The sequence below is a fragment of the Salvelinus alpinus genome, chromosome 33 (genome assembly GCF_045679555.1).
Source record: "Salvelinus alpinus chromosome 33, SLU_Salpinus.1, whole genome shotgun sequence".
NCBI classification, from domain to species: domain Eukaryota; kingdom Metazoa; phylum Chordata; class Actinopteri; order Salmoniformes; family Salmonidae; genus Salvelinus; species Salvelinus alpinus.
The window spans coordinates 19,068,974-19,096,728 of record NC_092118.1 but is presented as its reverse complement, the minus strand read 5'-3'; the positions used below and the strand labels follow the sequence as shown (position 1 = coordinate 19,096,728).

At 46.0% G+C, this 27,755-nt stretch overlaps 1 protein-coding gene across 1 annotated transcript in view; it reads left to right on the top strand.

Annotated features, from left to right (window-relative positions):
• Positions 1-27,755, top strand: part of LOC139562841 (PH domain leucine-rich repeat-containing protein phosphatase 2-like) — a 48,683-nt gene that overhangs the window by 7,893 nt on the left and 13,035 nt on the right. The window contains exons 3-14 of the mRNA XM_071380962.1: positions 150-283; positions 12,093-12,283; positions 12,732-12,857; positions 16,557-16,711; positions 18,080-18,226; positions 18,796-19,026; positions 21,599-21,801; positions 21,924-21,984; positions 23,743-23,838; positions 24,561-24,716; positions 26,701-26,901; positions 27,114-27,276. Coding sequence (XP_071237063.1) covers positions 150-283; positions 12,093-12,283; positions 12,732-12,857; positions 16,557-16,711; positions 18,080-18,226; positions 18,796-19,026; positions 21,599-21,801; positions 21,924-21,984; positions 23,743-23,838; positions 24,561-24,716; positions 26,701-26,901; positions 27,114-27,276 — 1,864 coding nt within the window. The remainder of the gene's footprint in view (positions 1-149; positions 284-12,092; positions 12,284-12,731; positions 12,858-16,556; positions 16,712-18,079; positions 18,227-18,795; positions 19,027-21,598; positions 21,802-21,923; positions 21,985-23,742; positions 23,839-24,560; positions 24,717-26,700; positions 26,902-27,113; positions 27,277-27,755) is intronic.

The following is a 27,755-nucleotide window of genomic DNA, read 5'->3' as shown; positions in this document are numbered from 1 at the left end:
TTGATGAACTATGCCCCTTTGGTTGGATTCCAAGCCTGGAGGCAACGATGCACAAATTAATTATGTGTAGAGGAGAATCTGTGTGCCTGTTAAGGGTATTGATTGTGATTGGCGTATATCCTGACGGTTTCTATTTCTGTCACCTGTAGGAGGCTGGACCCCTCTGAGCGCCCTCTCCAGATGGTGTATGACTACCTGGCTGCTATAGGCTACCAGGACCCTCTGCGGGTTCAGAGAGAGGCGGCCAACTCGGACCTCAGCTGCATGATCCGCTTCTACAGTGGTGAGTAGTGACCCAGGGGGCCTGTCTACGGCCATCTGCAGGCCATGATAGGCTCTCCTTCACTGGGCTCTGGCTGGGCTCAGCCCGCTCTGCTGGAACTAGGCCTGGAGCCCTGTCAATGGACCTGGCTCTACAGCTGATGGAGCAGTCTAAACTGTCAGCTTCTGGGATGGGTCCTGTCGTTCTGATCTATAGTGTGTGTGTGTCGGAGTGTTTGTGACGGTGTGTGTTTTTCCACTACTCTCCCGGCTGAAGGGCTGTTAGCACTACCCTGAATTAATGAAGTAGGCTTCACTCACCTGGATTGGGGTTCATTTTTGCATAACCTTTTTATGCATATAAGTCTTTGTAACGTTCGGGGTAAATGGTACTCTTTCTAGTATTATCATGCTTCCATAGGTAAGAAAACGATGCATATCTGTCAATATTGTATCTCTGGGTCTGCATACTGTCTGTCTGTTTGCAGGAGCCAAGCAGCCTAGGCTTGTTGTACTTTAGCTTTCATACCGGCAGCAAGAAACACCAGCAAGACACACGCAGATCTGTCTGTCAGAGATTTTGGAGCAGCATTTTGTACTTAGAAGAATTCATGTTTTCCACTTAAAAGAATATGCTTTCTCCGTCTGCGCCTCTACACTTGAGTGAAGACACTGTCCTAGCTTCAGTACTCAGCTAGTCTCAATCATTCTAGCACATTAAGAGGAATCAAACTGGTTTATCAGGGCCAGAGGGGTAAACTACAAAGCAAGCTAGATCTAAAGGTAGCCAGCTTCAGTTAGCTTTCCATTCCAGTTCAGGCTTCATCCGTACTACAACGGTGAATATTGCTCGTCCACCTGCCGTTAACTCTAGCACTTATCTAGTTGAAAACTGAACTCTTCATTGAGACAATGCTGAAACATCAATCCATGGGCAAGTCAGTGCCGCTTTTATTTTTGTCTTTATATATTTTTGGTACTTTTTACTCTTTTTTTTTTTTCTCCCCAATTTCATGATATCCAATTGTTAGTTAGTCTTGTCCCAGCGCTGCAACTCCCGGACGAGAGAGAGGCGAAGGTCGAGAGCCATGCGTCCTCCGAAACCCAGCCAAGCCGCACTGCTTCTTGACACACTGCTCGCTTAACCCGGAAGCCAGCCGCGCCAATGTGTCGGAGGGAACACCATACAGCTGGCAACCGAAGTCAGCGTGCATGCACCCTGCCCGCCACAAGGACTCGCTAGAGTGCAATGAGACAAGGACATCTGGCCGGCCAAGTCCTCCCCTAACCTGGATGCTGGGCGCTGCCTCATGGGTCTCCCGGGATCGAACCCGGGGCTGTAGTGACGCCTCTAGCTCTGCGACACAGTGCCTTACACGGAACCCAAACCGGCTGCGAGCGTGCGCCATCGTGCATACATTTATTTTGTCCCCCTACACCAAACGCGATCACGACACGCAGGTTAAATATCAAAACTAACTCTGAACCAATGACAATAATTTGGTGACAGGTCGAAAAGCATTAAACATTTAACGGCAATTTGGCTAGTTGGCTTGCACTTGCTAGCTAATTTGTCCTATTTAGCTAGCTTGCTGTTGCTAGCTAATTTGTCCTGGGATATATACATTAGGTTGTTATTTTACCTGAAATGCACAAGGTCCTCTACTCCAACAATTAATCCACACATAGAACAGTCAACCGAATCGTTTCTAGTCATCTCTCTTCCTTCCAGGCTTTTTCATCTTTGAACTTATATGGTGATTGGCATCTAAACGTTCATAGTATTACCACGACAACCGGCAACACAGTTCGTCTTTCAATCACCCACGTGGGTATAACCAATGAGGAGATGGCACGTGGATACCTGCTTCTATAAACCAATGAGGAGATGGGAGAGGCAGGACTTGCAGCGCGATCTGTTTCAGAAATAGAAAGGACCTGCCTCTACAGGTCCTCCAATTATAAAATAGTTGTATTGGGTCATACAAAAGTTTAACTGTGTGTGAAATTTCCAATGCATTTGTCATTACTAAATGTGTAATGTGATAGGTATTTTAACATTACAATTTTGAACACACAACACATTTGATTTAATAAAATATTTAATCAGTTTGTCTTCCTCAAATTAACTAGATGATGATACAATCTTTGCGAGAGGGCGGGAATCTGCTGTCATTGGTCCTCAACTCGCGGCTCAGACACTCAGGATCAATGTAGTTAACCCGTAGTTAGCCTGCCCGGTGCAGGTTAGATCTGAAGGATTTGTTGCCATAGAAATTCACCTGGCTAAAAGGTGAGCCATGTTTGTGTACTGGTTATTACAAGTTACTCGAGTTGACCAAAGTTACCTTGCTAAGTCCTCAAACTACATTTGTAGTTTTGGTGCTGAGGTGATGTCTGTTTAATAATGTTTCCGTTGTTTGAACCAGGTTGTATTGTGGTTTGGGTTGCTACTACAACAGTTCAATCCCACATCCTCAAAATGAGGGCCCATGAGTGGCCGCCTTCTCCTCTGGGAAGGGGTTAAGTGACCGCTGCTGGTTCAGGCCTGTGAGGGATGTGTGTCAGACTCAACCCTGGGCGTGGGTAACCTTCATTACTCTGAGGCCAGGACGCAGCCCAAACAGCCATACATCAGGACTGCGTGGTCCCTGACTGACCATCCTTCTTCCCTGGGCCTGGCGCAGGTTAGCGTTTTTGTAATGAATCTTGTTCTTTAGGCAACTATGCAGTGGTCACTAGCTGGCACAGCCACAAAGTCATAAAATCTGATTTTAAACCAAACTGTAACCACACTGCTAACCTTAATGCCTAAACCAAACCATGAGCACATTTTTGTTTCCTGAATTTTTACAATATAGCCAATTTTGACTTAGGCCAGCTGCAAAGGGGAAATCACTCAGTTTGAACTCAGGACAAGACTCATGACATTAGACGTCAACCTGCGGGCCTGGCTGGCAGTGTGTCCGCTCTGTCACAGCCCCACCAGTAACTAACTACCCGTGAGTCACTGATGTATGGCACCAGATAAAGGATGGATGTGGCTTGCTGGTTCATTTTAACACACTGGTCCCCTTAGGGGGACGGGGAGATGTATTTACAATGGTGTGATGTGTCCATATCATTCAGTCAGTCTCTCTCTCTCACACACCTCGAGTCTCACACTCCTCCCTCTTTGTGATCCTGTGTGGTAGTGGCAGGTCTAATGATCCTCTTATCAGTCCTGATAGGCTTTGCTGTAAGAGGAAGAGGAGCGGGGACCTGATGTTCTGTAATGCCTCTCCTATTAATAACCAGGCTGAGACTGGCTGGGCCTAGCACTGTGCAGTGCTGAGTCAGTGTCACTGTCTGACTGGCTGGGGGTGTGGCTGCGCCCATGCTGTGGTGAGAGACAGTGAGAATGACGGAGCGGTGCCACCATCTCTGGCCGGCATAGCCTTCTCTCACTGTCACACACGGTGAAGGAGCCCCTCTCTTCCCATCCACTGACTGCACATGCTCAGGCATTTTTTGTTTGTTTTTTATTTGACCTTTTATTTAACTAGGCAAGTCAGTTAAGAACAAATTCTTATTTACAATGACGGCCTACTAGGGAACAGTGGGTGAACTGCTTTGTTCAGGGGCAGAACGACAGATTTGTACCTTGTCAGCTCGGGGATTCATTATAGCAACCGTTGGGCCAATAACCAAACTCTCGAACCACTAGGCTACCTGCCGTCCCATTCACAATACCTCCCAGAGAAATCCTTCTGAACATACTCAGGCTGTTTCAGTGCATGTACTGTCACTACGTAGTATAATACACTAAAACTATAGTTAGTGTATGTTCCTTTTTGTATTGAGAATAAAGCATGCCCCTCTTGTCTGTCTGGTTGGTTCTCAGTGCTGTAGCTGTTTGTCTTGCTGTCGGCTCTCCAGCACATTGCAGACCTCATTCTCAGTCACGGTGTGTAGGCTACAGTGGGAACAGAACAGCGCTGGTCTCTCCCCTGCTCGGCCCAGTCCTGTGAGAGCTGGCTGTGCTGTACCGTGGTGTTATTGAGCAGAGCAGACCTGTGGCCCAGAGGTTGGCCAAGCCCTGGGAGAGAGATCCCTCACCTTTTTATTAGCTGCTTGTGGGAAAACACAGGAAACACTGGCATCCTAACTAGGCTCGCAGGGTGGCTGGATTGGATCAGATGAGGACTCATACAGAACTACGGTAAAATGTCTCCACTCCACCCATACAGTCATGGGGTAACAAGTCTCTCCACCCACACATCTAAGGGGTTGTTAAAGAGCTCTCCACCCACACAGTGGTAATGAAATAGATGGGCTGTGTTAGTTGGAGAACTCCGTAACAGCCCTGTGCTGTACATATGTCTTTCTCATGTGCCTGGCAGCCGTTGTCAGGGGTAACCTAACCTCCTGATTGAGCTGATGAGGGGATCTCTGCCGCAGCGGTAAACAGTACAGCTGTCATAGGAAGGGTTTGACAATATGTTCACGCTTAATGAAGTCTTTTTAAACCCTTTCTAAGGCCTGCATAAAGGCTTCACAAATCAGTTGTTATAAGCATATGTCATTCTATATAAAGGGTGGAATAAGGGTGATCAGTTGACACATGACAAAGCACCTCTTATCACCCTTAAATAGTTCAGCTTTATACGTAATAAAGTGTGTTTCTATTAAAGTGTGACCATGAATCCTGCATTCACTGGGCTTCGCTGTGCACACCTTTCTAAAATGTGTTGGTATTCACACTGCAGGAGTGTTGAAGGTTTTCTGCTAAGCACAGGTTTATGACTTCCTTCTCTCTTTCCATGTCAGAGAGGTGTTGATAAGGGAACATTGTGTGAGTTATTAAAATACACACGGCTCTATTTGTACAGGAAACTAATCTCCGAACCCCCCCGAACCACAGCCCTGTTGCCCACTCACAACAGCCTGCTGTGGCGCTCCAATGAGATGAAAACAAACATGGAGGGGGGAGTAAACATGAATAAATGCTGACTTAATAAAGCACTCTCTATGAAAACAGCGCTCCAGAGACCTGGGGGGGCGTACAGCTGCACCTCTGAGGGGGCATGTGAGTCCTGGCGCTGGTCCACTGGGTCTGGCTTCACCTCGGCCGGTCCGGACCTGGTTCTGCTGCGGAGCTCTGGAGCTCACATCCAGCCTGGGAGCCTTAGTGTCTCAGCAGAGGGGAGTTAATCATATGAGGGCTGACCAAGTTTGTCAACTAATGAGTTATTGATCTGCCAGGATCTTATAAAAATACCAATGAAAACTAAGTAAACAGCGTGGAGGCCCTAAGCTGCGCTGACAGGGGCCACAGCAAACCGTAGGGGGTCCAGCAGCCAGGCCATAGAGGTCACTGGGCTGCTGCTCACACAGGGGTCTTCTAGGCCCCTATTACAGACTCACCCATCTGTAATGGTCAGTGCCTGGAGGAGCAGAAGGAGCGCGATTACAGTACGCTACTTCCTGGTCTCGCTAACTGATGAACTGAATAACAGAGGGAGGGAGAGGAGGAGGGGGTAAGAGAGGGATGGCACGACCAGGAGGAGAGGAAAAGTGCTCCTACTCATGAGAGACATTACACACCACTGAGCAGCATCTCTGCATCTCTCTACCTTCTCTTCTCAATATTATATGCAGATCCTAGATGTGAGTCAGCAATCAACTGCTAGAGATTTTCCAGTGTCAGACACTGGCACCTCAGCCTTGAGTCACGCAATATCTGGCTTAAAGAGCTGGGTGTCTCGGAGTTGGGAGGGGATCCTGCCAGTTTAGATTGGTCTGGTTTATTTCATTGCAATCTTTATTGGGAAATCACCCCTCATCCTATTGCTGAACCATAGAGGGATGGGGAAGATGTGCATATTGGAAAGATGCTAGCTGGACTTTCCACCTTCCCATTTGTTCAGTATCCAGTAAGCACTGCCACTGTCCCATAGTTCTGTACTGTCTGACTTGTCTGCATTATTCTGCTGAAGCAGTTTGACATTTTATTTGATTTCCCTAGTATGGAAGCAAGCTTAAGGACTTTATGAATTGCATTTCTCACAGTAAGAATAGGTCACGGAGGGGGCCTGCACGGCTCTGATTTGATGTTATTGCCAAAAATGGCCTGCTGTTCTGATCCTGGGCTCCAGTAAGCCTGTGTTTCTGCCTCCACTGGCCCCCCACTGCAAGCTAACCTAATCTATGCAATATTCTTCTAGTTCTCCCTGTTGGAGACAGAACATCAAGGCAGTTGTTCAGTCTGGATGGACGGACGGGGCTGTCTGGAGTCATGTCTGGCTGACAGTTGAAACATGGTCTGGTTTGGGGGATTCTCAGGTTCTGGTACTCCATAGGGAAAGTTGATGTACAAGTGTTGGGTCTATAGAATGCATTTGGCCCATTGCCACCTCTTTTGACTCTCTCGCTCACTCTGTGTCTCTGTATGGTAGTTTCAATGCCATAGGGGACACAGTTTGACCTGCCTCACTCCCCTGCCCATCTGGTGACTGAAGTAAGACTTGACCACTGTCGCCAAGACTACCGTCAACAGGAGACAGGGACATTACAGCTGAGGGACAGAGGGCAGGGGTGTGAGGGGGGTTCACCCAGGACATACACTGCGATCTGTCACTTGTAACTCTGTCCCTGTGGCTTGGCAGTGTCTGAACAGTGGAAGTGGGACTAGGTTTAGTGATTAGGCATGTCCTCTCTGTACCCCTGCTGCCGAGGACTCCCACCCTGCTGCTATTGGAACTGCTGCTGGAGTCTAGCCTCAGAGAGAGAACAGAGAACAGAGTTAAACAACATCTGCCGCTCTTCCAGACCTGTACACATTTTATGACCAATGAGATTGGTCCATATCATAAATCACTGCTGTGGGATTGGCTGACTCCTGCTCAGGGGTGAAGGATAATTAAACCCTCCCCTACATATTTATTTGGACAATGAAACTAAAACTTTTAATTTGGCTCTATACTGAAGCTAAACTTTTAATTTGGTTCATACCCCTCAAAAATGCTAACCTCCCCTGTTAATGGTAATGATGAGAGTTTAGCATGTCTTGGGGGTATGATCTTCGTGCCATAACTTTCTCACTCATCATTATTCACAATTCATTCATGATTATCCGTAATCATGGTAGCATCCACATTAATGTAGAAACGTTTTTAAAAACACATTTTATTGTTATTTACAATAAAAGAGACTCCAAAATGACACAACATTATTTACCATTCATTTCTATTGGGAACAACTTCATCTGAAACGCAATCAAAACAAACTGAAAATGCATCCAACAAGATTGTAGCATATCTAGCGTGATGTAGTCATTGCGTGCTAGGAATATTGGACCAAATACTAAGCTTTTGACTACTTTAATACACACAAGTACATTTTTCTAAATACTTATGACACCTTCAAATGAGGGGACTAGACACATGATTGCTTTCTAAACAGTAAAACAGATCTGTATGAAAATACCCTCAAATAAAAGTTAACATTCTGTACTGTTGCCTCATATGAAAAATGTGATCTCAAATCCAAAATGCTGGAGTATAGAGCCAAACTAAAAGTTATAGCTTCACAATCCAAATAAATATGCAGGGTTAGTGTAGATGGTGCAGATGTACTAGGCTGGAGCAGACTTTGATTCCAAGTTACTCATCGTTTCCCTGGCAACTCTGACATGGTGGGAAAGCATGCGTGTTTGTTTTGGCTGCAGCAGTTTGCCGTGAATGGCTAAGACTTGTTTTCATTGTGATTGAATGAGAGGGTGATTGTCAGAAAGTGTTATCGTTGTGTTAGGAGAGGAAGTTGAAGTGTCAGTGTTCTCGCGATCCGGGGCACACTGCAAACATTAGTGGGGTTGTCTTTCGTTAAAGAATGAATAAAGAATCTGCAATGATCATTTGTATGTTTTGTGAACGTTTCAGGTCTGTTTGCTGGGTGTTTGAGCTGTGCTGACTGCTGTAAATTGTTTTACATTAAAGCCTAATGCAACATGAAAAAAAGTTGTGCCTTTCTCAGATGTGTGGCAATTGCGTACCATTGGTGATGAGGCCACATCTGAGATACTGCAATTATAAACTGGGTAGTTCGAGCCTTGAATTCTGATTGGCTGACAGCCGTGGTATATCAGACCGCATACCCCGGGTATGACAACATGTATTTTTACTGCTCTAATTACATTGGTAACCAGTGTATAATAGCAATAAGGCACCTCAGGGGTTTGTGGTATATGGCCAATATACTGTACCACGGCTAAGGGCTGTATCCAGGCACTCTGTGTTGCGTGACGCTTAAAAACAGCCCTTAGCTGTGGTATATTGGCCATATGCCACCCCCCCCCCCCCCCCAGGCCTTATTGCTTTAGTATGATCTTTTATTCCCCATCATTCTGATAGAATGAGATGATAATGAAAGTACGTACTTGCCAACACCCTGTAGCAATGCAATAGTATAGGCTGTAGGTATTTACACACAACCATGTTACAGTTAATGGGGGTGACATTTTTCCATGGCCTGAGCAGGGAGAGCAGAGCACAGCTCAGTGTCTCTGTGCGTTCAATTATTTCAGCGTGATGCTGCTCTGTGCAGAGGCCCGCTCCTCAGATTTGGAGTCGAGTCCAGGGGGATGTCCAATTTAGAAATGCTTGTTGACATCCTTCGTGATAGTCAGAAGATCTTGAAGTAGAATTGATTTGAAGGGCTTTTTAGGGCTATGCTACGTTTAAAATAGCACTGTATTGTCCTTGAGCTACATTCTGCTGCCGTCTCTCAAAATGCAATCAAACCCCCAAATATTGAGTGACTTTCACTTTCCTCTTATTGCTGTAGAAAACGCTAACTCTAGTTAGAAGCGGTGTTTTCAGTCTGGCCCTCTGGCTCCATTGTTGAGAGAGGGCTTATCACTGTAGTGTTTCTGGGGATTGTTCCAGCCTGGATCATTTCTGTGCGCTAGCTACAAACACAATATCTACCATTCCCTCTCTCTCACAACCCACTGCACCAGAATCAACACTATTTATAATAATGAGGCACTGTTTTTCCTGTGTTTGTGTGATGGTGGAGGTGAGAATGCTCAGTGGGACTCTGAGCCAGTAGTCTGAGATTGTATTGACGTGCCTTATTGGCGTGCTGTGTTCTTGGATCATTTCACAGTGAGGTGGAAAGAACAGGGAGGTGATTATTAGGTGTTTAATTCAGTTGGACGGTGAGATGTGAGGAAGAGATTTGGGGGGGTGGTTGGTAAGCAGCAGTTCATTGGGGATAGAATGGGATGAGTGTGTGGATGAGGGAGGAATGTGGCTGTTTGTAGTGGATTTGCTGTGGGGCCAGTGGGGGAGAGCGTCTTGTCTGCCCGTGTCTTCCTGGCTGTATGTGGATCCCCTACAGGGCTTCAAGTCTGTCTTTGACAGGTCAGCCTCCTTCACCCTCACTGACACAGACACATAGAGGGCAATGATGCAGCTCTCCCCCTCTTTCCCTCTCGATTGCTCTTCCCCTCTCCTTCTAAGGCTGGCTGCCCTTGGCCCCTAGGGCCTTTGTGCTGGAGCTGAGGTACTCTGGTCCTCTTCTCTCTGACAGAGGGGAAGCCCAGGGATCAGAAACCACTATTGATCCCCAGCGGCCCAGTTTGCTGTCAGAGGCCATTGTCTTGTTCATTATGGGTTTTCCAGACAGCACAAAGTCAAGCAGCCTGACTTCATTTTGGTCCCTGGCAGCCACTGACGTGAAATAGAAGAAAGAAAAGGGCAGAGAGAGCGAGGACATGTCTGCCTGCCTCTGGAAGGTGGTATTAAGGAAAACGCAGTTCTTGTTATTTCAAGGGAAATTGAGAAAAAAAGCTGTGTGCTTATTTGACCAGCCTTTAACCTGAGTGTACTTGAGGCCTGGCAGAGCAGAGGGAGGGAGGCCTGCTGTTTGTGTCCTTCAGAAGCAGCATAGTCAGGCTGCAACACTAGCCTCACCTCCCTGCTACATAATTTGATTGAACTAGGGTTTAATGTGACAAAAGCCTGACTCATTCATCAACCTGACTGATGCATCTGAGTTAGAGCATCTCTGAGAACAATCGCAAAGTGTGTGTGTGTGTGTGTTAATGAAAAGGGGAGACTGATCAAACGCTAGGGACACCTTGAGTTGAGCCAATGAATGCTCACCTGTATCACCTGGTGTGATCAACCTTGTCAGCAGCCTAGACATGCAGAGCCCAGTGATCTCTGATCAGAAGTTAGAGGGAGTGACACTCACACCTTTAATCTCTACCATGGATGAGCCATAGATTATAAAGCCTTCAAACTATCTTTAGATTCCATCCAGTGAATAAATGTGTTTTGATACGTTATTACAGTGTGTCATAGCAGATGTTAAGCATGCTCTAGAGATATCAGCTCTCTATGTGGAGGATAATGAGACTATAGGCTGGGCTGATCTGCTGACATAAGAACACTTCCAGGAAGAGATGTCCTATTCATTGACTAATGCATAGGTGACATCATCGTGACCTGTTGATATCAGTGTGACTTCATGTTCTGGCAGCGTCTAGCCCTCTCCTTGTCTTTGTCTCTTGATAACACTACCCCTTTTGAGAACATATGGTATTAATTAACGTATTGTTTGTACAGGGAGTGGATGGGATGTATGTGCTCTGTGTATGTATAGTATGTGTGTGTGGTAGTGTATTCGGAAAGTATTCAGACCCCTTGACTTTTTCCACATTTTGTTACGTTACATCCTTATTCTAAAATTGATTGAATTGTTCCCCCCCCCCCTCATCAATCTACACACAATGCCCCATAATGACAAAGCAAGAACAGGTTTTTAGACGTTTTTGCAAATGTATTAAAATAAAAAACTGAAATACCACATTTACATAAGTATTCAGACCCTTGACTCAGTACTTTGTTGAAGCACCTTTGGCAGTGATTACAGCTTTGAGTCTTCTTGGGTAAGACGCTACAAGCTTGGCACACCTGTATTTGGGGAGATTCTCCCATTCTTCTCTGGAGATCCTCTCAAGCTCTGTCAGGTTGAATGGGGAGCGTCAGATGTTCGATCGGGTTCAAGTCCGGGTTCTGGCTGGGCCACTCACGGACATTCAGAGACTTGTCCAGAAGCCACTCCTGACTTTTCTTGGCTGTGTGCTTCGGGACGTTGTCCTGTTGGAAGGTGAACCTTCGCCCCCCCCCCCCCCCCCAGTCTGAGGTCCTGAACGCTCTGGTGCAGGTTTTCATCAAGGATCTCTCTCTGTTCTTTGCTCTGTTCATCTTTTCCTCAACCTTGACTACTCTCCCAGTCCCTGCTGTTGAAAAACATCCCCACAGCATGATGCTGCCACCACCATGCTTCACCGTAGGGATGGTGCCAGGTTTCCTTCAGACATGATGCTTGGCATTCAGGCCAAAGAGTTCAATCTTGGTTTCATCAGACAAGATACTTTTGTTTCTCATAGTCTGAGAGTCCTTTAGGTGCTTTTTGGCAAACTCCAAGTGGGCTGTCATGTGCCTTTGGCCAGACGGAAGCCACTCCTCAGTAAATCTACCATAAAGGCCTGATTGGTGGAGTGCTGCAGAGATGGTTGTCCTTCTGGACGGTTCTCCCATCTCCACAGAGGAACTCTGGAGCTCTGTCAGAGAGACCATCAAGTTCTTGGTCACCTCCCTGACCAAGGCCCTTATGTAAATAAGGTATTTGTTTTCTTTTGAATAAACTTGAAGAAATGTCTAAACCTGTTTTTGCTTTGTCATTATGGGGGTGTTGTGTGTAGATTGTCAAGGGGTCTGAATACTTTCTGAATGCAGTGTATGTGACCATGTTCTTTAACTAACCCCTCTCCTCCCCAGAGTGTCCAATGAACGCGGACCAGCAGGAGCGAACCCTGCTGACGGGCGTGTTCAGCGTCAGGAAGGGGAAGACCCAGCTGCACAAGTGGGCAGAGCGCCAGGTCCTCCTGTGTGGAACCTGTCTGATTGTGGCCTCCGTCAAAGACAGCCTGACGGGGAAGATGCACATCCTGCCCCTGGTTGGGGGAAAGGTGAAGGGTTAGAGGTCAGGGGTTGGAGAGATGTTTTCCAAGCCCACACATTCCCCAGGGGTCAAAGAGAGACAGAGACAACAGCAGATCACAGATACAACAACACAGCTGGGACGGACAGACGGACAGAGGGGATGCACTGTACAGCACAATGAGAAGGGAGCAAATAAATACACGCTGTGTTTACACAGGCAGCTCAATTCTGATCTTTTTCCCAATTATTAGCCAAAGAGCTGATCTGATTGGTCAAACAACCAATTAGTTTAAAAAAATATCAGAATTGGGCTGCCTGTGTAAATGCAGCCATAGACATGCACATTCAGGCACACTTAAGTGTCTCTGCCTTATATGGATGGAGCCAGTAGGCACCATAATGCCTTATAGTAGTTTCTTGGGAACATCAGTGGAAGTGTCTGTCCTCCTCAACATCTCTGTTCTGTATGTTCAGGTGGAGGAGGTGAAGAGGAGACAGCACTGTCTGATGTTCAGCTCAGCCGGACCTCAGGCCCAGACATACTTTGTTAACTTCGACACACTGGCAGACTATCAGAGGTGGCATCGGCAGGCTTCAAAAGTAAGTGTGTTTACATGTCAGAGTTGTTATGTAGGACAATCTGTGTGCCAAAGCTTTGTGTATGTTTTCTCTGATCAATTATGCAAGGTCTCTGTCAGGAAACGCAGTGAGGGGTGGTCCTGGTTGGTTCCTCTGGGCTGGGAGGGCAGAGTTACAGAGTGCCCACTACCTGGTCTGTCATCCAATCAGAGTCTTGCTTTGGACCACATGTGACCTCTGTGATTGGCTCTACTGCGACGACAGAGGACCAGCAGTGTCTGGCTTTGATTAAACAACTGGCTAGGAGGGTGCATGGGTCATTGATTGTGTCTGTGTGCTTGCACATGGGACTCAGTACAACTATATGGGGTGGCAGGTAGCCTAGTGGTTAGAGCATTGGACTAGTAACCGAAAGGTTGCTAGATCGAATCCCTGAGCTGACAAGGTAAAGATCTGTCGTTCTGCCCCTGAACAAGGCAGTTAACCCACTGTTCCTAGACCGCCATTGAAAATAAGAATTTGTTCTTAACTGACTTGCCTAGTTTAATAAAGGTAATTTAAAAAAAATGAAGTGTCCTCAGCCACTCTCTCTGTCCCTCACTGACTGCTCTGCTCCTCTCGCTGTGCCTCTAATTTCTGAATTAATGGTCATTGTGTCCCAGCCCCTTACTGGGCCCTAACGAGCTCTGTGAATGCCTCCATCCAGGCAGAGCAGGCACACAATGAGCCGTGGAGAAAAAAAGGCAACTGAAAAATGAAAATCCAATTAGTAGTAGATCCATGCTAAGTCAAGGAGCTCTCTCTCCCTCTCTCTCCCTCTCTCTCCAGCTCTCTCTCTCTCCTCACTACCTACCTACCTGTCACTGTGGTGCGGATCACTGAGCTGGAGTGGCCCTGTTACTACGGGAGCAGTTTAAGAGAGTTAGACATCAGAGGTTCCTATGGCGACATGATTGGCTGGAGATGAAGACAGAGAGAGAGAGGGGAGGGAGGGAAAGCTGAAGAAGAGAGAGGGAGAAAGAGAGAGATTTAGGGGGACAGAGAGAAGAGGCTTTGAGATGAAGGCAGAGAGGTATGGAGGAGTAGAGAGAGGTGGGGCTGAGATTTAAAAAAAATTATTTTACCTTTATTTAACTAGGCAAGTCAGTTAAGGACAAATTCTTATTTTCAATGACGGCCTAGGAACAGTGGGCTAACTGCCTTGTTCAGGGTCAGAACGACAGACTTTTTTTACCTTGTCAGCTCGTGGATTCGATCTTACAACCTTTCGGTTACTAGTCCACTAGTCTACCTGCTGCCCCAGATTAAGATGGAGGGGAGGATTGAGATAGAGAAAGGACTGGAGGGGCAGAGAGAGATGAGGGGAGAAGAATTAGAGGAAGGGTGGATGAGATGGTGGATTTGGGGCAATACTCATGCCAGGCCAGACACAATCAAGCCCTTGTTTCAGTGTGCATGTGTGTGTGTTTCTGAATCAGTGAGGGGGAGATGGGGGGGGGGTTGTTGTGATGGGGGCTGTGCTGGCTGGCTAATGGCTCCTTGCTCTGACAGTGGCCTGTATGTGAGTAGCTGGGCCTGGTGAGTGGCCTTGTGGCGTGCCCAGTTCCTCCCAGACAGAAAGGCTTGGAGGCTGTCTGAATGCATACAGGGAGGAGGGGGTCATCTTCCACAGCCACACACACTGGGCATCAAGAGCTCCCACTGCTGCCTAGCTGGCATCTACCCCACAGGCTGCTCTCCTCTCTCAGGCCAGTCAACATGCAGGTCACTTCCCCCAGCCTTTCTCTCTGTCTATTTCGATTTCTATTCTCTCTCATTTCTCCAAATCTCTCTCCCTCCTTCTCTCTCAACTCTCTTCATCTGTCTCTCTCTGACCGGCGCTCGATGGCCTTTTAACAGCTAGCTCATGAGTACTCTAAGATTTTGTCTTTGTTTATCCCTAAAAGCAATGATGTGACGACATGCTCTGCTGAGCAACCAATCTATTTTCTGGGGTGTTGCACAGTATGCATTCCTGTGGTGGATTGAAGCGAGCATATTTTCAGACTGAGAAATGTATTAAACTACAACCCCCAGACAGACAGTGTCCTCCCTGTGCTGACAACTATACAGTCGATCTTTTCAGAGCTGAAGGAAATGCTGTTCAGCTGCATTCTGCACATGTAGATAAGTGAGCAATGACTGTATGAGCATAGCCAATGAAGCGCGATGGCAGGACAGGGAGTGCTGAACAATGCAAAACATCTAGACTAAAATCAGATATAGTCAGGGGTGAAAGTAAGCCAGAGCGGTCCAGTACGGAGTCCTGGCAAAATAAATAGTAAGGGTACACCGTACCGGTAAAACATGAGCCTGTCATAATAATTAAAACAGATTCCAAGAAAACTGTAGGCTATTACACTATTTATCATTAGTCATGTGAAAGATTTGCGTATTGACTTGAAGAGGTGTGGAATAGCCTACGCTCAGTGCCGTTTGGGTCGACGATAGCATTGAAATTTTGCCAAAGCAGAGATGAGTGGCCAAGACCGAGACGCGCACGGACAGAGTGTACACATCAATTCAGGTTACAAGACTTGTAGGCCTAATGAAGGACAATCACAGAATGCCATTCATAAGACTTTTGGTGTTTTGTAACTGATGTCTCTTTGCATTTATCAAGTGGCGGGTGTACAGTGCACTTGTATGGATGCCAGAATGATAGTTGGAATAGTGTGTGTATATTTTAACTAGGCAAGTCAGTTAACAACAAATTCTTATTTACAATGACGGCCTAGTAACAGTGGGTTAACTGCTTTGTTCAGGGGCACAACAACAGGTTTTTAGCTTGTCAGCTCGGGATTCGATCTAGCAACCTTTCAGTTATTGGCCCAACGCTCTAACGACTAGGCAGGTGCTCTAACGACTAGGCTACCTGCCGACCCAAAACGGAAGTAACCGAAACGGAAGTCTGGACGGGAGTCTGGACACTGAATGTAGGCTTCATATGTAGCGTATTATAATGTTAACTCCTGCAGAATTGTGTTCCTTGCAGTAAAATGATAGACCAAATGTACATATTTGTCTCGGGAACAGGAGTGTCAAAATATGATTGAAATGTGCGTTTAGGGACCGTGCTGTGTAGCCTAAATGTGCAATTTCTTTCAGCAACATAGAAGCTCAAAGTATTCCATTTTCAACCACATGAAATATCCATCAAAGACTAATTGAAATACTCTCAGAACTCCTATTAAATTAATAGGGATTCTATGTAATTCTATGATTAGGACTATAAACAATTTTAAAAGCACTTGCACACACAGGAGGTCCCGTTCCGGGAAGAAATGAAATCTACTTTCACCCCTGGATATACACCTCTGTGGAGTTCATGCTGCCAACTCTACTAGACCACAACACTAGAGCTGTGTGAACATCCTGTTTTGTTATGGACTCACAACATGACCTTATCAGTATTCCTTTATTTATAATGCTCCATAAATCATTCTGTAATGCTGAAGACAGCGTATGATTCCAACTTCCCTTCTGTGATCGAATCATTATTGAACCAACTCAACCTTTTTTAATTAAAGTTGTCCGTTACTCTGTGTGTGTTTGTGTGCAAACCTCATTTGCTCCATGCAGGTGGTTTCTGGTCAAAACCTTGTTCTATTATCACTAAGCTTCATTAAAAAAACTATTTGGGAGCAGTAAACAGTAAAGGGACATGTCCTGTGTTTGCAGGTGGTTTCTCAGACCATCAGCCTGGTGGATCTGTCATGCTACAGTCTGGAGGAGGTGCCAGAGTACCTGTTCTACAGCCAGGACCTCACCCATCTCAACCTCCGACACAACTTCATGTCCCTGCAGGGCCCCGGAGGCCTGCTCAACCTCCCCAGGTAAATACACTCTCTCACCAGGCAGGGCAGCACCCAGCCACTGACACACCTTACTCAGGAAAACCCTACCTAATACTAAGTCCAAACATGCCAAGCAAAACCTGTAGCCCAATACCAATCCTGCCAAATCTCCCAACTAAACCTGCCCAGTAACACACTTACCTCAATACTAAATCTTCATCTGTTCACAGATATACTTGTCCTCCCTGTTACAATGCAATGTGTGGTCGTGTTACAACACAGTCTGACTGTTTTACCCAAATGCATTATGTAAGCATGTAATACGATTTTCTGCAAGTACGTACGTTGTTTATCACAGATCTTGTTTTATGGTCTAGTCGGTGCTGATACGTTTTCCTGACTGTATATCTCTTGTTTGTGGTCGATGCTCAGAGACAGTGGTTCAGCCTGCATATCATCTGGTGGGATTGGAGGGGCACGAAGCTCAGTGTCCACTTCTATGGTCCAACTGAAGCATATTTGAACAAGCTGGCATTCTCAAAAGAGATAATGCTATTAAATGTTAATGATCTACTACCCTCTGTAGTATTTCCTGTTGTAAGGCAAGCATTACAGGAAGGGCCGAGATGGAATAAGTGGTGTACGTGTGTGAAGGGCTGTGGAAAGAACACATTCTAGAGGATCTACTGTGCCGGGTAGCTGAGAGGAATAAAATGTACACATCACTGCATCTCTCTCTCTTTTTCTCTCTCTGCCTCTCTCTCTCTTTTTCTCTCTCTGCCTCTCTCTCTCCTTTTCTCTCTCTGCCTCTCTCTCTCCTTTTCTCTCTCTGCCTCTCTCTCTCCTTTTCTCTCTCTGCCTCTCTCTCTCTCTTTTTCTCTCTCTGCCTCTCTCTCTCCTTTTCTCTCTCTGCCTCTCTATTTAGACTCCGAGCAGGGCTAGGAGAGTGAGGGAGGCTGATGGAGCCTGAGGGAGGGGGGGTGGAGGAGGGAGGGGGGGTGGAGGAGGGAGGGGATGTGGTCTGTGCTCTAACATGTGGTGTGACTCACAGCGGCCACCTCCATCCCCCATCCGTTCTGCATCACTTCATTCACTAAAATGCTTGTATTGCTACTTTGTGTGTGTGAGATGGGGTTTTGGTTTTGATATGGATATGATACCCACCGGTCCGTGAAGAGGACTCGATGCGAAAATGTAAAATGTCAACAGCCTGTAGTAACGAGGACACAAATTCCAATGGAGCGATTTAAGATGAACGAGACTACCGGAGCCAACGCAATGAGCCCACAAAATACATCTATTTTTATAATCAGACTTGTCGCAACAAGCAAAGCGTTGCGTTTGGTCATTCATTGAACATGTCAGAAAAGCCAGCTCCAGTTTTTCAAACCCTCTCTTTCTCCTCAGGTTTTCCCAGCTGAAGAGCCTGAACCTTTCGCATAACCGCCTGGGAGTGTTTCCAGAGTCTGTCTGTGAGATCCTCACCCTGACAGAGCTCAACCTCTCCTGTAACGGCATGAACACTGTCCCCGCACAGATAGGCAACCTCCAGAGGTAAGACCGTCACACATATACACCCTATATCAGTCCGCCAAAAATATATCTTCTTTTCAGTTTGGCATAGAGTACATTCTAACATTCCCACTCTAGTTGTGTTAGGTAGGGTGTAATTCCATGATGGTCAATATGAGTATCAGTTCCTCTATGTACTGGATGTTGGGTTGGACATTTTGTGCTGCTGGGTGCAGTACACTCCACTCGCCCCGCTGCTCGCATCTCCACATTAGCCCCTTTCTGGCCACATGAGCCCACCTCCTCCTCTTAGCAATGAATCATTACCAAGCTCGTTATCGCTGTGTGTGTGTGTGTGTGTGTTTGTGTTTTAATTGAACCAATGCATTAAGTTCAGCTGTTTGTTGTTATGCAATCAGATTAAATCAAGCTTTAGAATCAGGCCAGTTTTCATGCTCTCAGCTCACTTACTGCAGCATGATGCTTAATGTAGAATGATTTCAAATATACAAACACCGACGTTTTCACCTCTCATTATGGAATGCCAAACAGTTGTGTATCCTCAGAAAACAGAGATGAAAGAAATGTAAATGTAGGTCTCTGTCCCCCAGTCTGCAGACCCTGTCTCTGGATGGGAATCAGTTGAGCTTCCTTCCTGAAGAGCTTGGCGGCCTAGCTCAGCTCAGCAGCCTGGGGCTTTCCTTCAACAACTTCCCCCACATCCCTGGTGTGCTGGATAGGCTGAGTGGCATGGACAGGTTAGCCATGGCTGGGAACAGGGTGGAGACCCTGGAGCTGGGGATCCTTGCCAGGATGAGCCACCTCAAGAACATCGACCTGCGGTGAGGAACTAGACCAGTCTGTACTCTCTGCCCCCCCTGTCTGTCTCTCTTTCTATTCCTATTTCTCACTCACTCTCCCTCTCTCATCCCTCAGTGTGTACACTCTACTCATTAGTCACTACATGCATAATGCAGGGTCAATACACAATGGTAATAAGATCTCCCCTGTCAGTAAATCTCACAGAGTTGGCAGCAGCGGTTCAATGTATCCCCCCCAAATTTCCCCCACCCCGATGCCTGACCCTGCCTCACCCAGCCATTTTCATATAAAATGCCTTTCTCATCTCTCTATCCAGCTCTGATGCAGCCATTGATTTTGAGGTTGATCCCCCAAAAACCTGCAGTATCACCCCCTTGATTCCCTGTCACTGTTTTAAAGTTTAGTCGTTATTCATCTCTCTCCTCCCATCTTTCTCCCTCTCCCTCTATCTATCTCTCTCTCGCTCCCTCTTTCTCGCTCCCTCTCTCTTTCTCTGCCTCACCTTGAGAATGAGTTATTGGGTGGAGGGATGGGCTGGATTTATGGGGGCTGGGTGCCTGCAGGATTAGGAGGCCAGTTGGGCTCATAAAAGGGAGAGGAGAGGTACTGCAGAGTGAGATCAGATCAAGGAGACACACAGGGCCAGTCTGGAACTCATCAGCCAGGCAAAGAGGATGGATGGACTAATGCTCTTCTCCGCTCCTCATCTGAACTGGCCTCTGGTTTGGAGGAGGAGCACCAATACTTTTTTTCTAGTTGCTGACTATATTCTGTCTTGTGTATGTCTGCTGTCAGCATTCTAACCCAGTGTTCTGTTTGTCTGAAGCCAGTGCTTTAACATCATGTTGATGTTAATATCTTAATTCTATGTGTATGAGGCCTGTGTGTTAATTAAGCAATAAGGCCCGAGGGGGTGTGGTATATGGCCAATAGACCACGGCTAAGGGCTGTTCTTAGGCATGACTCGTTGGATACAGCCCTTAGCCATGGTATATTGGTCATATACCACAAAGCCCGAGGGGCCTTATTGCTATTATAAACTGGTTACCAACGTTATTAGAGCAGTAAAAATACACGTTTTGTTATACCCGTGGTATACCACCGCTGTGGTAATAGTAATTAATAATTAATAATAATAACCATTCAGGGCTCGAACCACCCAGTTTATAATGCTGTTTATACCATGGCGTTGTTGAATACTCATTTCTGATTGGCTTGAAGGGCATTCAAGAGTGTGCATTATTTCCCTATAACGCATGGTATATCAGCAGGGTAGAATTCAATGGCTATAGTTCATACATGTTCTATGTTTGAGCTGCTTTTGAAAGCAAAGTCAAATTGAAAACATTATTGGCATTGTTAAATGAACACATTTCTAGCGGTAAATTCTAGTAGTATTATGGTATAAAATGGATAATCAACTTGGGGCTGTATGTGTTCTCTGGAAAATGCAACTCCGTGGAAGGTCAGTTCCACTCCTCTAGCGCGTCGTGTTGGAACACACCTTTCACGTTGTGAACGCATAGCCCCTTGTTCATTTTCCCTTACATACTGTATGAGGCCTGGGTGTTAATGCTGTGTACTGTATGAGGCCTGGGTGTTAATGCTGTGTACTGTATGAGGCCTGGGTGTTAATGCTGTATACTGTATGAGGTCTGGGTGTTAATGCTGTATACTGTATGAGGCCTGGGTGTTAATGCTGTATACTGTATGAGGCCTGGGTGTTAATGCTGTATACTGTATGAGGCCTGGGTGTTAATGCTGTATACTGTATGAGGCCTGGGTGTTAATGCTGTATACTGTATGAGGCCTGGGTGTTAATGCTGTATACTGTATGAGGCCTGGGTGTTAATGCTGTATACTGTATGAGGCCTGGGTGTTAATGCTGTATACTGTATGAGGCCTGGGTGTTAATGCTGTATACTGTATGAGGCCTGGGTGTTAATGCTGTATACTGTATGAGGCCTGGGTGTTAATGCTGTATACTGTATGAGGCCTGGGTGTTAATGCTGTATACTGTATGAGGCCTGGGTGTTAATGCTGTATACTGTATGAGGCCTGGGTGTTAATGCTGTGTACTGTATGAGGCCTGGGTGTTAATGCTGTGTACTGAATGAGGCCTGGGTGTTAATGCTGTGTACTGAATGAGGCCTGGGTGTTAATGCTGTGTACTGTATGAGGCCTGGGTGTTAATGCTGTGTACTGTATGAGGCCTGGGTGTTAATGCTGTATACTGAATGAGGCCTGGGTGTTAATGCTGTGTACTGTATGAGGCCTGGGTGTTAATGCTGTATACTGTATGAGGCCTGGGTGTTAATGCTGTATACTGTATGAGGCCTGGGTGTTAATGCTGTATACTGAATGAGGCCTGGGTGTTAATGCTATGTACTGAATGAGGCCTGGGTGTTAATGCTGTGTACTGTATGAGGCCTGGGTGTTAATGCTGTATACTGTTATACTGTATGATGCCTGGGTGTTAATGCTGTGTACTGAATGAGGCCTGGGTGTTAATGCTATGTACTGTATGAGGCCTGGGTGTTAATGCTGTATACTGTATGAGGCCTGGGTGTTAATGCTGTGTACTGTATGCAGGCTGAACGGTCTGCGCTGGGTGAAGAGTGAGGCCCTGGAGGCAGTGAAGCAGGTGACCCAGCTAGACCTGAGGGACAACCACTTGGCCACCCTGGACCTGAGCTCCATCTGCAGCCTGGAAACCCTGCACTGTCAGAGAAACCAGCTGAGGGCGCTAACACTGAGTGGCTTCACCCTGCGCACACTCCACGCCAGCAGCAACCGTGAGTGGAGCACCTCCCTCCCTGGCCCTGTCTCTCCAGGCCCTCTACCACTGTTACTGTTACATAATGCATATAGCCATCACTAGCTTGGCTGCTGATCACTGCTTTTCCTCTACCCACAGGCCTGACCACAGTCAACATCTACCCAGTACCCAACCAGCTGACACAGATGGACCTATCACGGTGAGTGCTGTGTGGCCAGGGCCTCAGTTTCTCAATCAGTAAGGAAGAGGTGTTAATAATGTTATTAATCCATCAACGTTCTTCTTCTCATCATGAACTTGGTGTGTTGGTACCTTTTTTCATATACGGTGCATTCGGAAAGTATCCAGACCCCTTCACTTTTCCACACTTGGTTACGTTACAACCTTATTCTAAAATTGATTAAATAAAAATGTTCCTCGTCAATCTACACACAATACCCCATATTGACCAAGCGAAAACGGGTTTTTAGGAATGTTAGCAAATGTATTAAAAATAAAAAACAGATACCTTATTTACATAAGTATTCAGACCATTTGCTTTGAGACTCGAAATTGAGCTCAGGTGCGTCCTGTTTTCATTGATCATCCTTGAGATGTTTCTACAACTTCATTGGAGTCCACCTGTGGTAAATTCAATTGATTGGACATGATTTGGAAAGGCACACAGCTGTCTATTTCAGGTCCCACAGTTGACAGTGAACGTCACAGCAAAAACCAAGCCATGAGATCAAAAGAATTGTAGATAGAGCTCCGAGACAGGATTGTGTCGAGGGGGAAGGGTACCAAAACATTTCTACTGCATTGAAGGTCTCCAAGAACACAGTGGCCTCCATCTTTCTTAAAAGGAAGAAGTTTGGAACCACCAAGACTCTTCCTAGAGCTGTCCGCCCGGCCAAACTGAGCAATCGGGGGAGAAGGGCCTTGGTCAGGGAGGTGACCAAGAACCCGATGGTCACTCTGATAGAGCTCCAGAGTTCCTCTGTGGAGATGGGAGAACCTTCCAGAAAGACAACCATCTCTGCAGCACTCCACCCATCAGTCCTTTATGGTAGAGTGGCCAGATGGAAGCCACTCCTCAGTAAAAGGCACATGACAGCCCGCTTGGAGTTTGCCAAAAGGTACCTAAAGGACTCTCAGCCCATGAGATACAAGATTCTCTGGATTGATGACACCAAGATTGAACTCTTTGGCCTGAATGCCAAGCGTCATGTCTGGAGGAAACCTGTTACCATCCCTACAGTGAACCATGGTGATGGCAGCATCATGCTGTGAGGGTGTTTTTCAGCGGCAAGGACTGGGAGACTAGTCAGGATGATGAACAATCCAAAGTACAGAGAGATCCTTGATGAAAACCTGCTCCAGAGCAATCTGGATCTCAGACTGGGGCGAAGGTTCACCTTCCAACAGGACAACGACTTTAAGCACACAGCCAAGAAAAGGCAGGAGTGGCTTTGGGATAAGTCTATGAATGTCCTTGAGTGGCCCAGCCAGAGCCCATACTTGAACCCGATCGAACATCTCTGGAGAGACCTGAAAATAGCTGTGCAGCAACGCTCCCCATCCAACCTGACGGAGCTTGAGAGGATCTGCAGAGAAGAATGGGAGAAACTCCCCAAATACAGGTGTGCCAAACTTGTAGCGTCGAACCTAAGAAGACTTGAGGGTGTAATTGCTGCCAAAAGTGCTTCAGCAAAGTACTGAGTAAAAGGTCTGAATACTTGTAAATGTGATATTACAGTTTTTTGCTTTGTCATTATGAGGTATTGTGTGCAGATTGATGAGGGGGAAAAAAACGATTTAATCTATTTTAGAATAAGGCTGTAACGTAACAATGTGGGGAAAGTAAAGGGGTCTGAATATGTCCGAATGCACTGTATATGTACAGTTGGAGGTAAAAAGGTCTTATATCCCCTTTGACCACTATGTTGACTGTGACCTCTGTGACCTCTGTGAAAAGGAACCTGCTGGAGTACCTACCTGACTGGGTGTGTGACAGTAGAAAGGTGGAGGTGCTGGACGTTACACACAACTTTCTGTCTGAACTACCAGCCAGGTTAGTCTCCCTACGAGGACTTGTTCATCCTTCTCAAACTCCTCACTTCCAACTCTAGTTATTAATCTAAAGATGTTCTAAACATGCATATTTGTTAAGGTAGATTAAAGGCTGTTACTTACGTTGTCCATCATGTTGCGCTATATGTTTAATATGTCCATCTCGTATCATCCGGATTTGGCTTTTAAACATTCTGCAATGATTATTAGAATGAGCACCATATTAATCTGATTAACATTTGGCATCATTTAGCCAATGTCCGGCCAGAAATAACTGTGCCTAAAACATCAGCAGATGTGTTGACAGTCAGCTGATGAGAGGATTTCATTGGCTGTGTGAAGCCAACGCACAGCTTGTCGTCTTTCTGTCAGTAGACTGTGATCTCAGTATGACAGTGCTGGAGCACTCTGCTCAAAGCAACCATCATTTAACATTACCCTTTAACACAACTATATTTGCATTTGAATAGACCAAAGCCTTCACAAACAAGATAATATTCGGCTCGACGGCTTAGCTGCAGATGAGACCTCTGTTATTCTTTCTAGAGTAAATTGTGCTGTGTTGGTAACTGTAGGCTGCCAAGTTGAAAAATACGTTGATGGATTTGTTGGGTGTGGAGTTACCTTACCTCAAGATTTCCCCCAGTTTCACAAGTGATCAAATTCACAGCAGGAGATGTTCTCTCTCTTCTCTCTCTTTCTTTTTATCTATGTCGCCACTAGACTGCTCAGCAGCCTGAGTCTGAGGAAGCTGCTGGCTGGGAACAATAGGCTCCAGAGACTGCCTGACCTACTTGACCACGTCCCCCTGGAAGTACTCGACCTCCAGCACAACAAGCTAGGCGAGCTCCCAGAGAGCCTCTTCTACAAGGCCTTAAAGTGGGTCAATCCCCCTTCCACTCTCTCTTCTCTCTCTCTTTGCACCCACCCTCTCTCCTACCCTTCTCTTTGGTGCTTGTACTCTCTCTCCCTCTCTCTGCCTCTCCCTCCATTTCTGACAGGTGTTTTGGAGGCTGCAGCTGATGCTCTGTCTCCCCCAGGGCCTGTGACGCTACTGCTGCTGCTTTAAACCCCGGAGCAGCAGTGCCTCTATTCAACCACAACAACCAATTAAAGAACAAAACAGGATCGGGCATATTGAAAGGAAACACTGCCCTACAGTACATCCTCCTTACATCATGCAGTAGAAATACAGTATAAATATTTGATGGGGTTGATGTATCTAGCTTAAAGTGGTTGGCAGTCTGTAAGAGATGTCTTACTTCACATAGACATGTGGTGGCCCTGTTTAGCTGCTCCAGTAGAGGTGGACTGACTGGGTCCACTGGGCTGTGTCTGCCAGGCTCTGGAGGGTGTGGCTCTGTGGACGAGTCAGAGAGTTGGACTGTAACGTGAGCTCCCCCCAACAGCCTGACTCTACTGTTTCCTGTCTGATAAATCACTGGGCTTCCATTAAGCCTGGCCTACTCTACTCTGTCTCCCATGCTGAGACATCGAGCGCCAGTGTGACGGCTGTAAAGTGCCTCATTGGTCAACAACGTTTGTTTCTCAGTGTTTTAAAAGAGCCACCACTAGAAGGTGTATTCTTATTGATTTTCTCCCTGTCATACTTTATCTGAATCTGTTTTGTTAAAGGAAATTTATGGCCAGAGTGTTGGTAACAAGAGCATTTAACTCTCCTGTCATAACAGTTTTAAGAGGAAGTCCTACATTTGACACTATGTCTAAATCATCGTCTAAATGCTGACTTGATATTACACATTTACATCACTTACAGTTGAAGTCGGAAGTTTACATACACTTAGGTTGGAGTCATTAAAACTTGTTTTTCAACCACTCCACAAATGTCTTGTTAACGAACTATAGTTTTGCAAGTCGGTTAGGACATCTACTTTGTGCATGACACATGTAATTTTTCCAACACTTGTTTACAGACAGATTATTTCACTGTATCACAGTTCCAGTGGGTCAGAAGATTACATACACTAAGTTGACTGTGCCTTTAAACAGCTTGGAAAAAATTCCAGAAAATGACGTCATGGCTTTAGAAGCTTCTGATAGGCTAATTGACATAATTTGAGTCAATTGGAGGTGTACCTGTGGATGTATTTCAAGGCCTACCTTCAAACTCAGTGCCTCTTTGCTTGACATCATGGGAAAATCAAAAGAAATCAGCCAAGACCTCAGAAAAAACATTGGAGACCTCCACAAGTCTGGTTCATCCTCGGGACCAATTTCCAAACACCTGTAGGTACCATGTTCATCTGTACAAACAATAGTATGCAAGTATAAACACCATGGGACCACGCAGCCGTCATACCAATCAGGAAGGAGACGCGTTCTGTCTCCTAGAGATGAACGTACTTTGGTGCGAAAAGTGCAAATCAATCCCAGAACAACAGCAAAGGACCTTGTGAAGATGCTGGAGGAAACAAGTACAAAAGTATCTATATCCACAGTAAAACGAGTCCTATATCGACATAACCTGAAAGGCCGCTCAGCAAGGAAGAAGCCACTGCTCCAAAACCGCCATAAAAAAGCCAGACTACGGTTTGCAACTGCACATGGGGACAAAGATTGTACTTTTTGGAGAAATGTCCTCTGGTCTGATGAAACAAAAATTGAACTGTTTGGCCATAATGACCATCATTATGTTTGGAGGAAAAATGGGGAGGCTTGCAAGCTGAAGAACACCATCCCAACCGTCAGGGATTGTGTCAGGGATGTCAGGGATTGTGAAAAACTGAGTTTAAATGTATTTGGCTAAGGTGTATGTAAACTTCCGACTTCAACTGTATATCACTGGCAATTAATCCTGTGTTCTTTCCTATTCACATACATCGCTCTCTGCTCCTCCTCCTAGCCTAAAGTACCTGAACGTGTCAGCTAATGCCCTGGAGACAATTCCCCCCAGCAGCCAATCAGAGGAGAGCCTCAGCACTCTCCAGGAACTGTACCTGACGGGGAACAAACTGAATGAGAACTGCGCTGCTCTGCTGGTCGGACACCAGAACCTCCGAGTCCTGCACATGGCCTACAACCAGTTGCTCTCTTTCCCTGCCAGGTAACCAACTCCACACCCATTTATACTGCCTTCCTACTGTACCTATGAAGAATGGAAATGCCTTCAATCAGCGGAAGTATTCTACACTACTTTAGAGATTGTGTCTTTAGACATAAAATGTTTTCTATTGCTCCTAATATACTGTAGCTATTCTCTAGATCTGATATGAGCCATTGTTCTGGAGACGTCTCTATAATGCTCTGTGTGTGCAGTAAACTGAGTAAACTGGAGCTGCTGGAGGAGCTGAATCTGAGTGGCAACAAACTGAAGACCATCCCCTCCACTGTGTCCAGCTGTAAGAGGCTACACACCCTCATAGCACACTCCAACCACATCAGTGTGTTCCCCGAGATCCTCAACCTGCCAGAGATCAAGGTCAGTTTCACTCATATCTGTTTATATTAGGGCTGTCCCCGACAAAAAAAAAATCTTGGTTGAACGAGAGTCGTCCTGTTCTTTCAACCAATCGATTGGTTGAAATATTGAAACTTATTTTTCCATATATAGACAGACACACCCTAATAAAATCAACCATATGCACTGAGCTTGTCTGATGCTTTAAGCCACGGTTTGATTAAATAATTAAGATGACTCAAGAAAGAGCTCGATGGTCACACTGTGTTAAAAAAAAAGTATAGCGTGTGACTGGTGCTCGTTGTCTCGCTCTCCTCCCTGCTGCAGCGAACAGGCACCACAGCATAGCACGTGTTTATTGCGCTGTCCGTGCTTAAGCAGCAACGTCATTTCAGCCATTACCTGTTTCTGACTGAAGTTATGTTACTGAAATCCGTAATTTGTTTAAGAAAACATTCCCTATTCTCTCAACCTTTGCTCTCTTTACTTGAAACATGTAT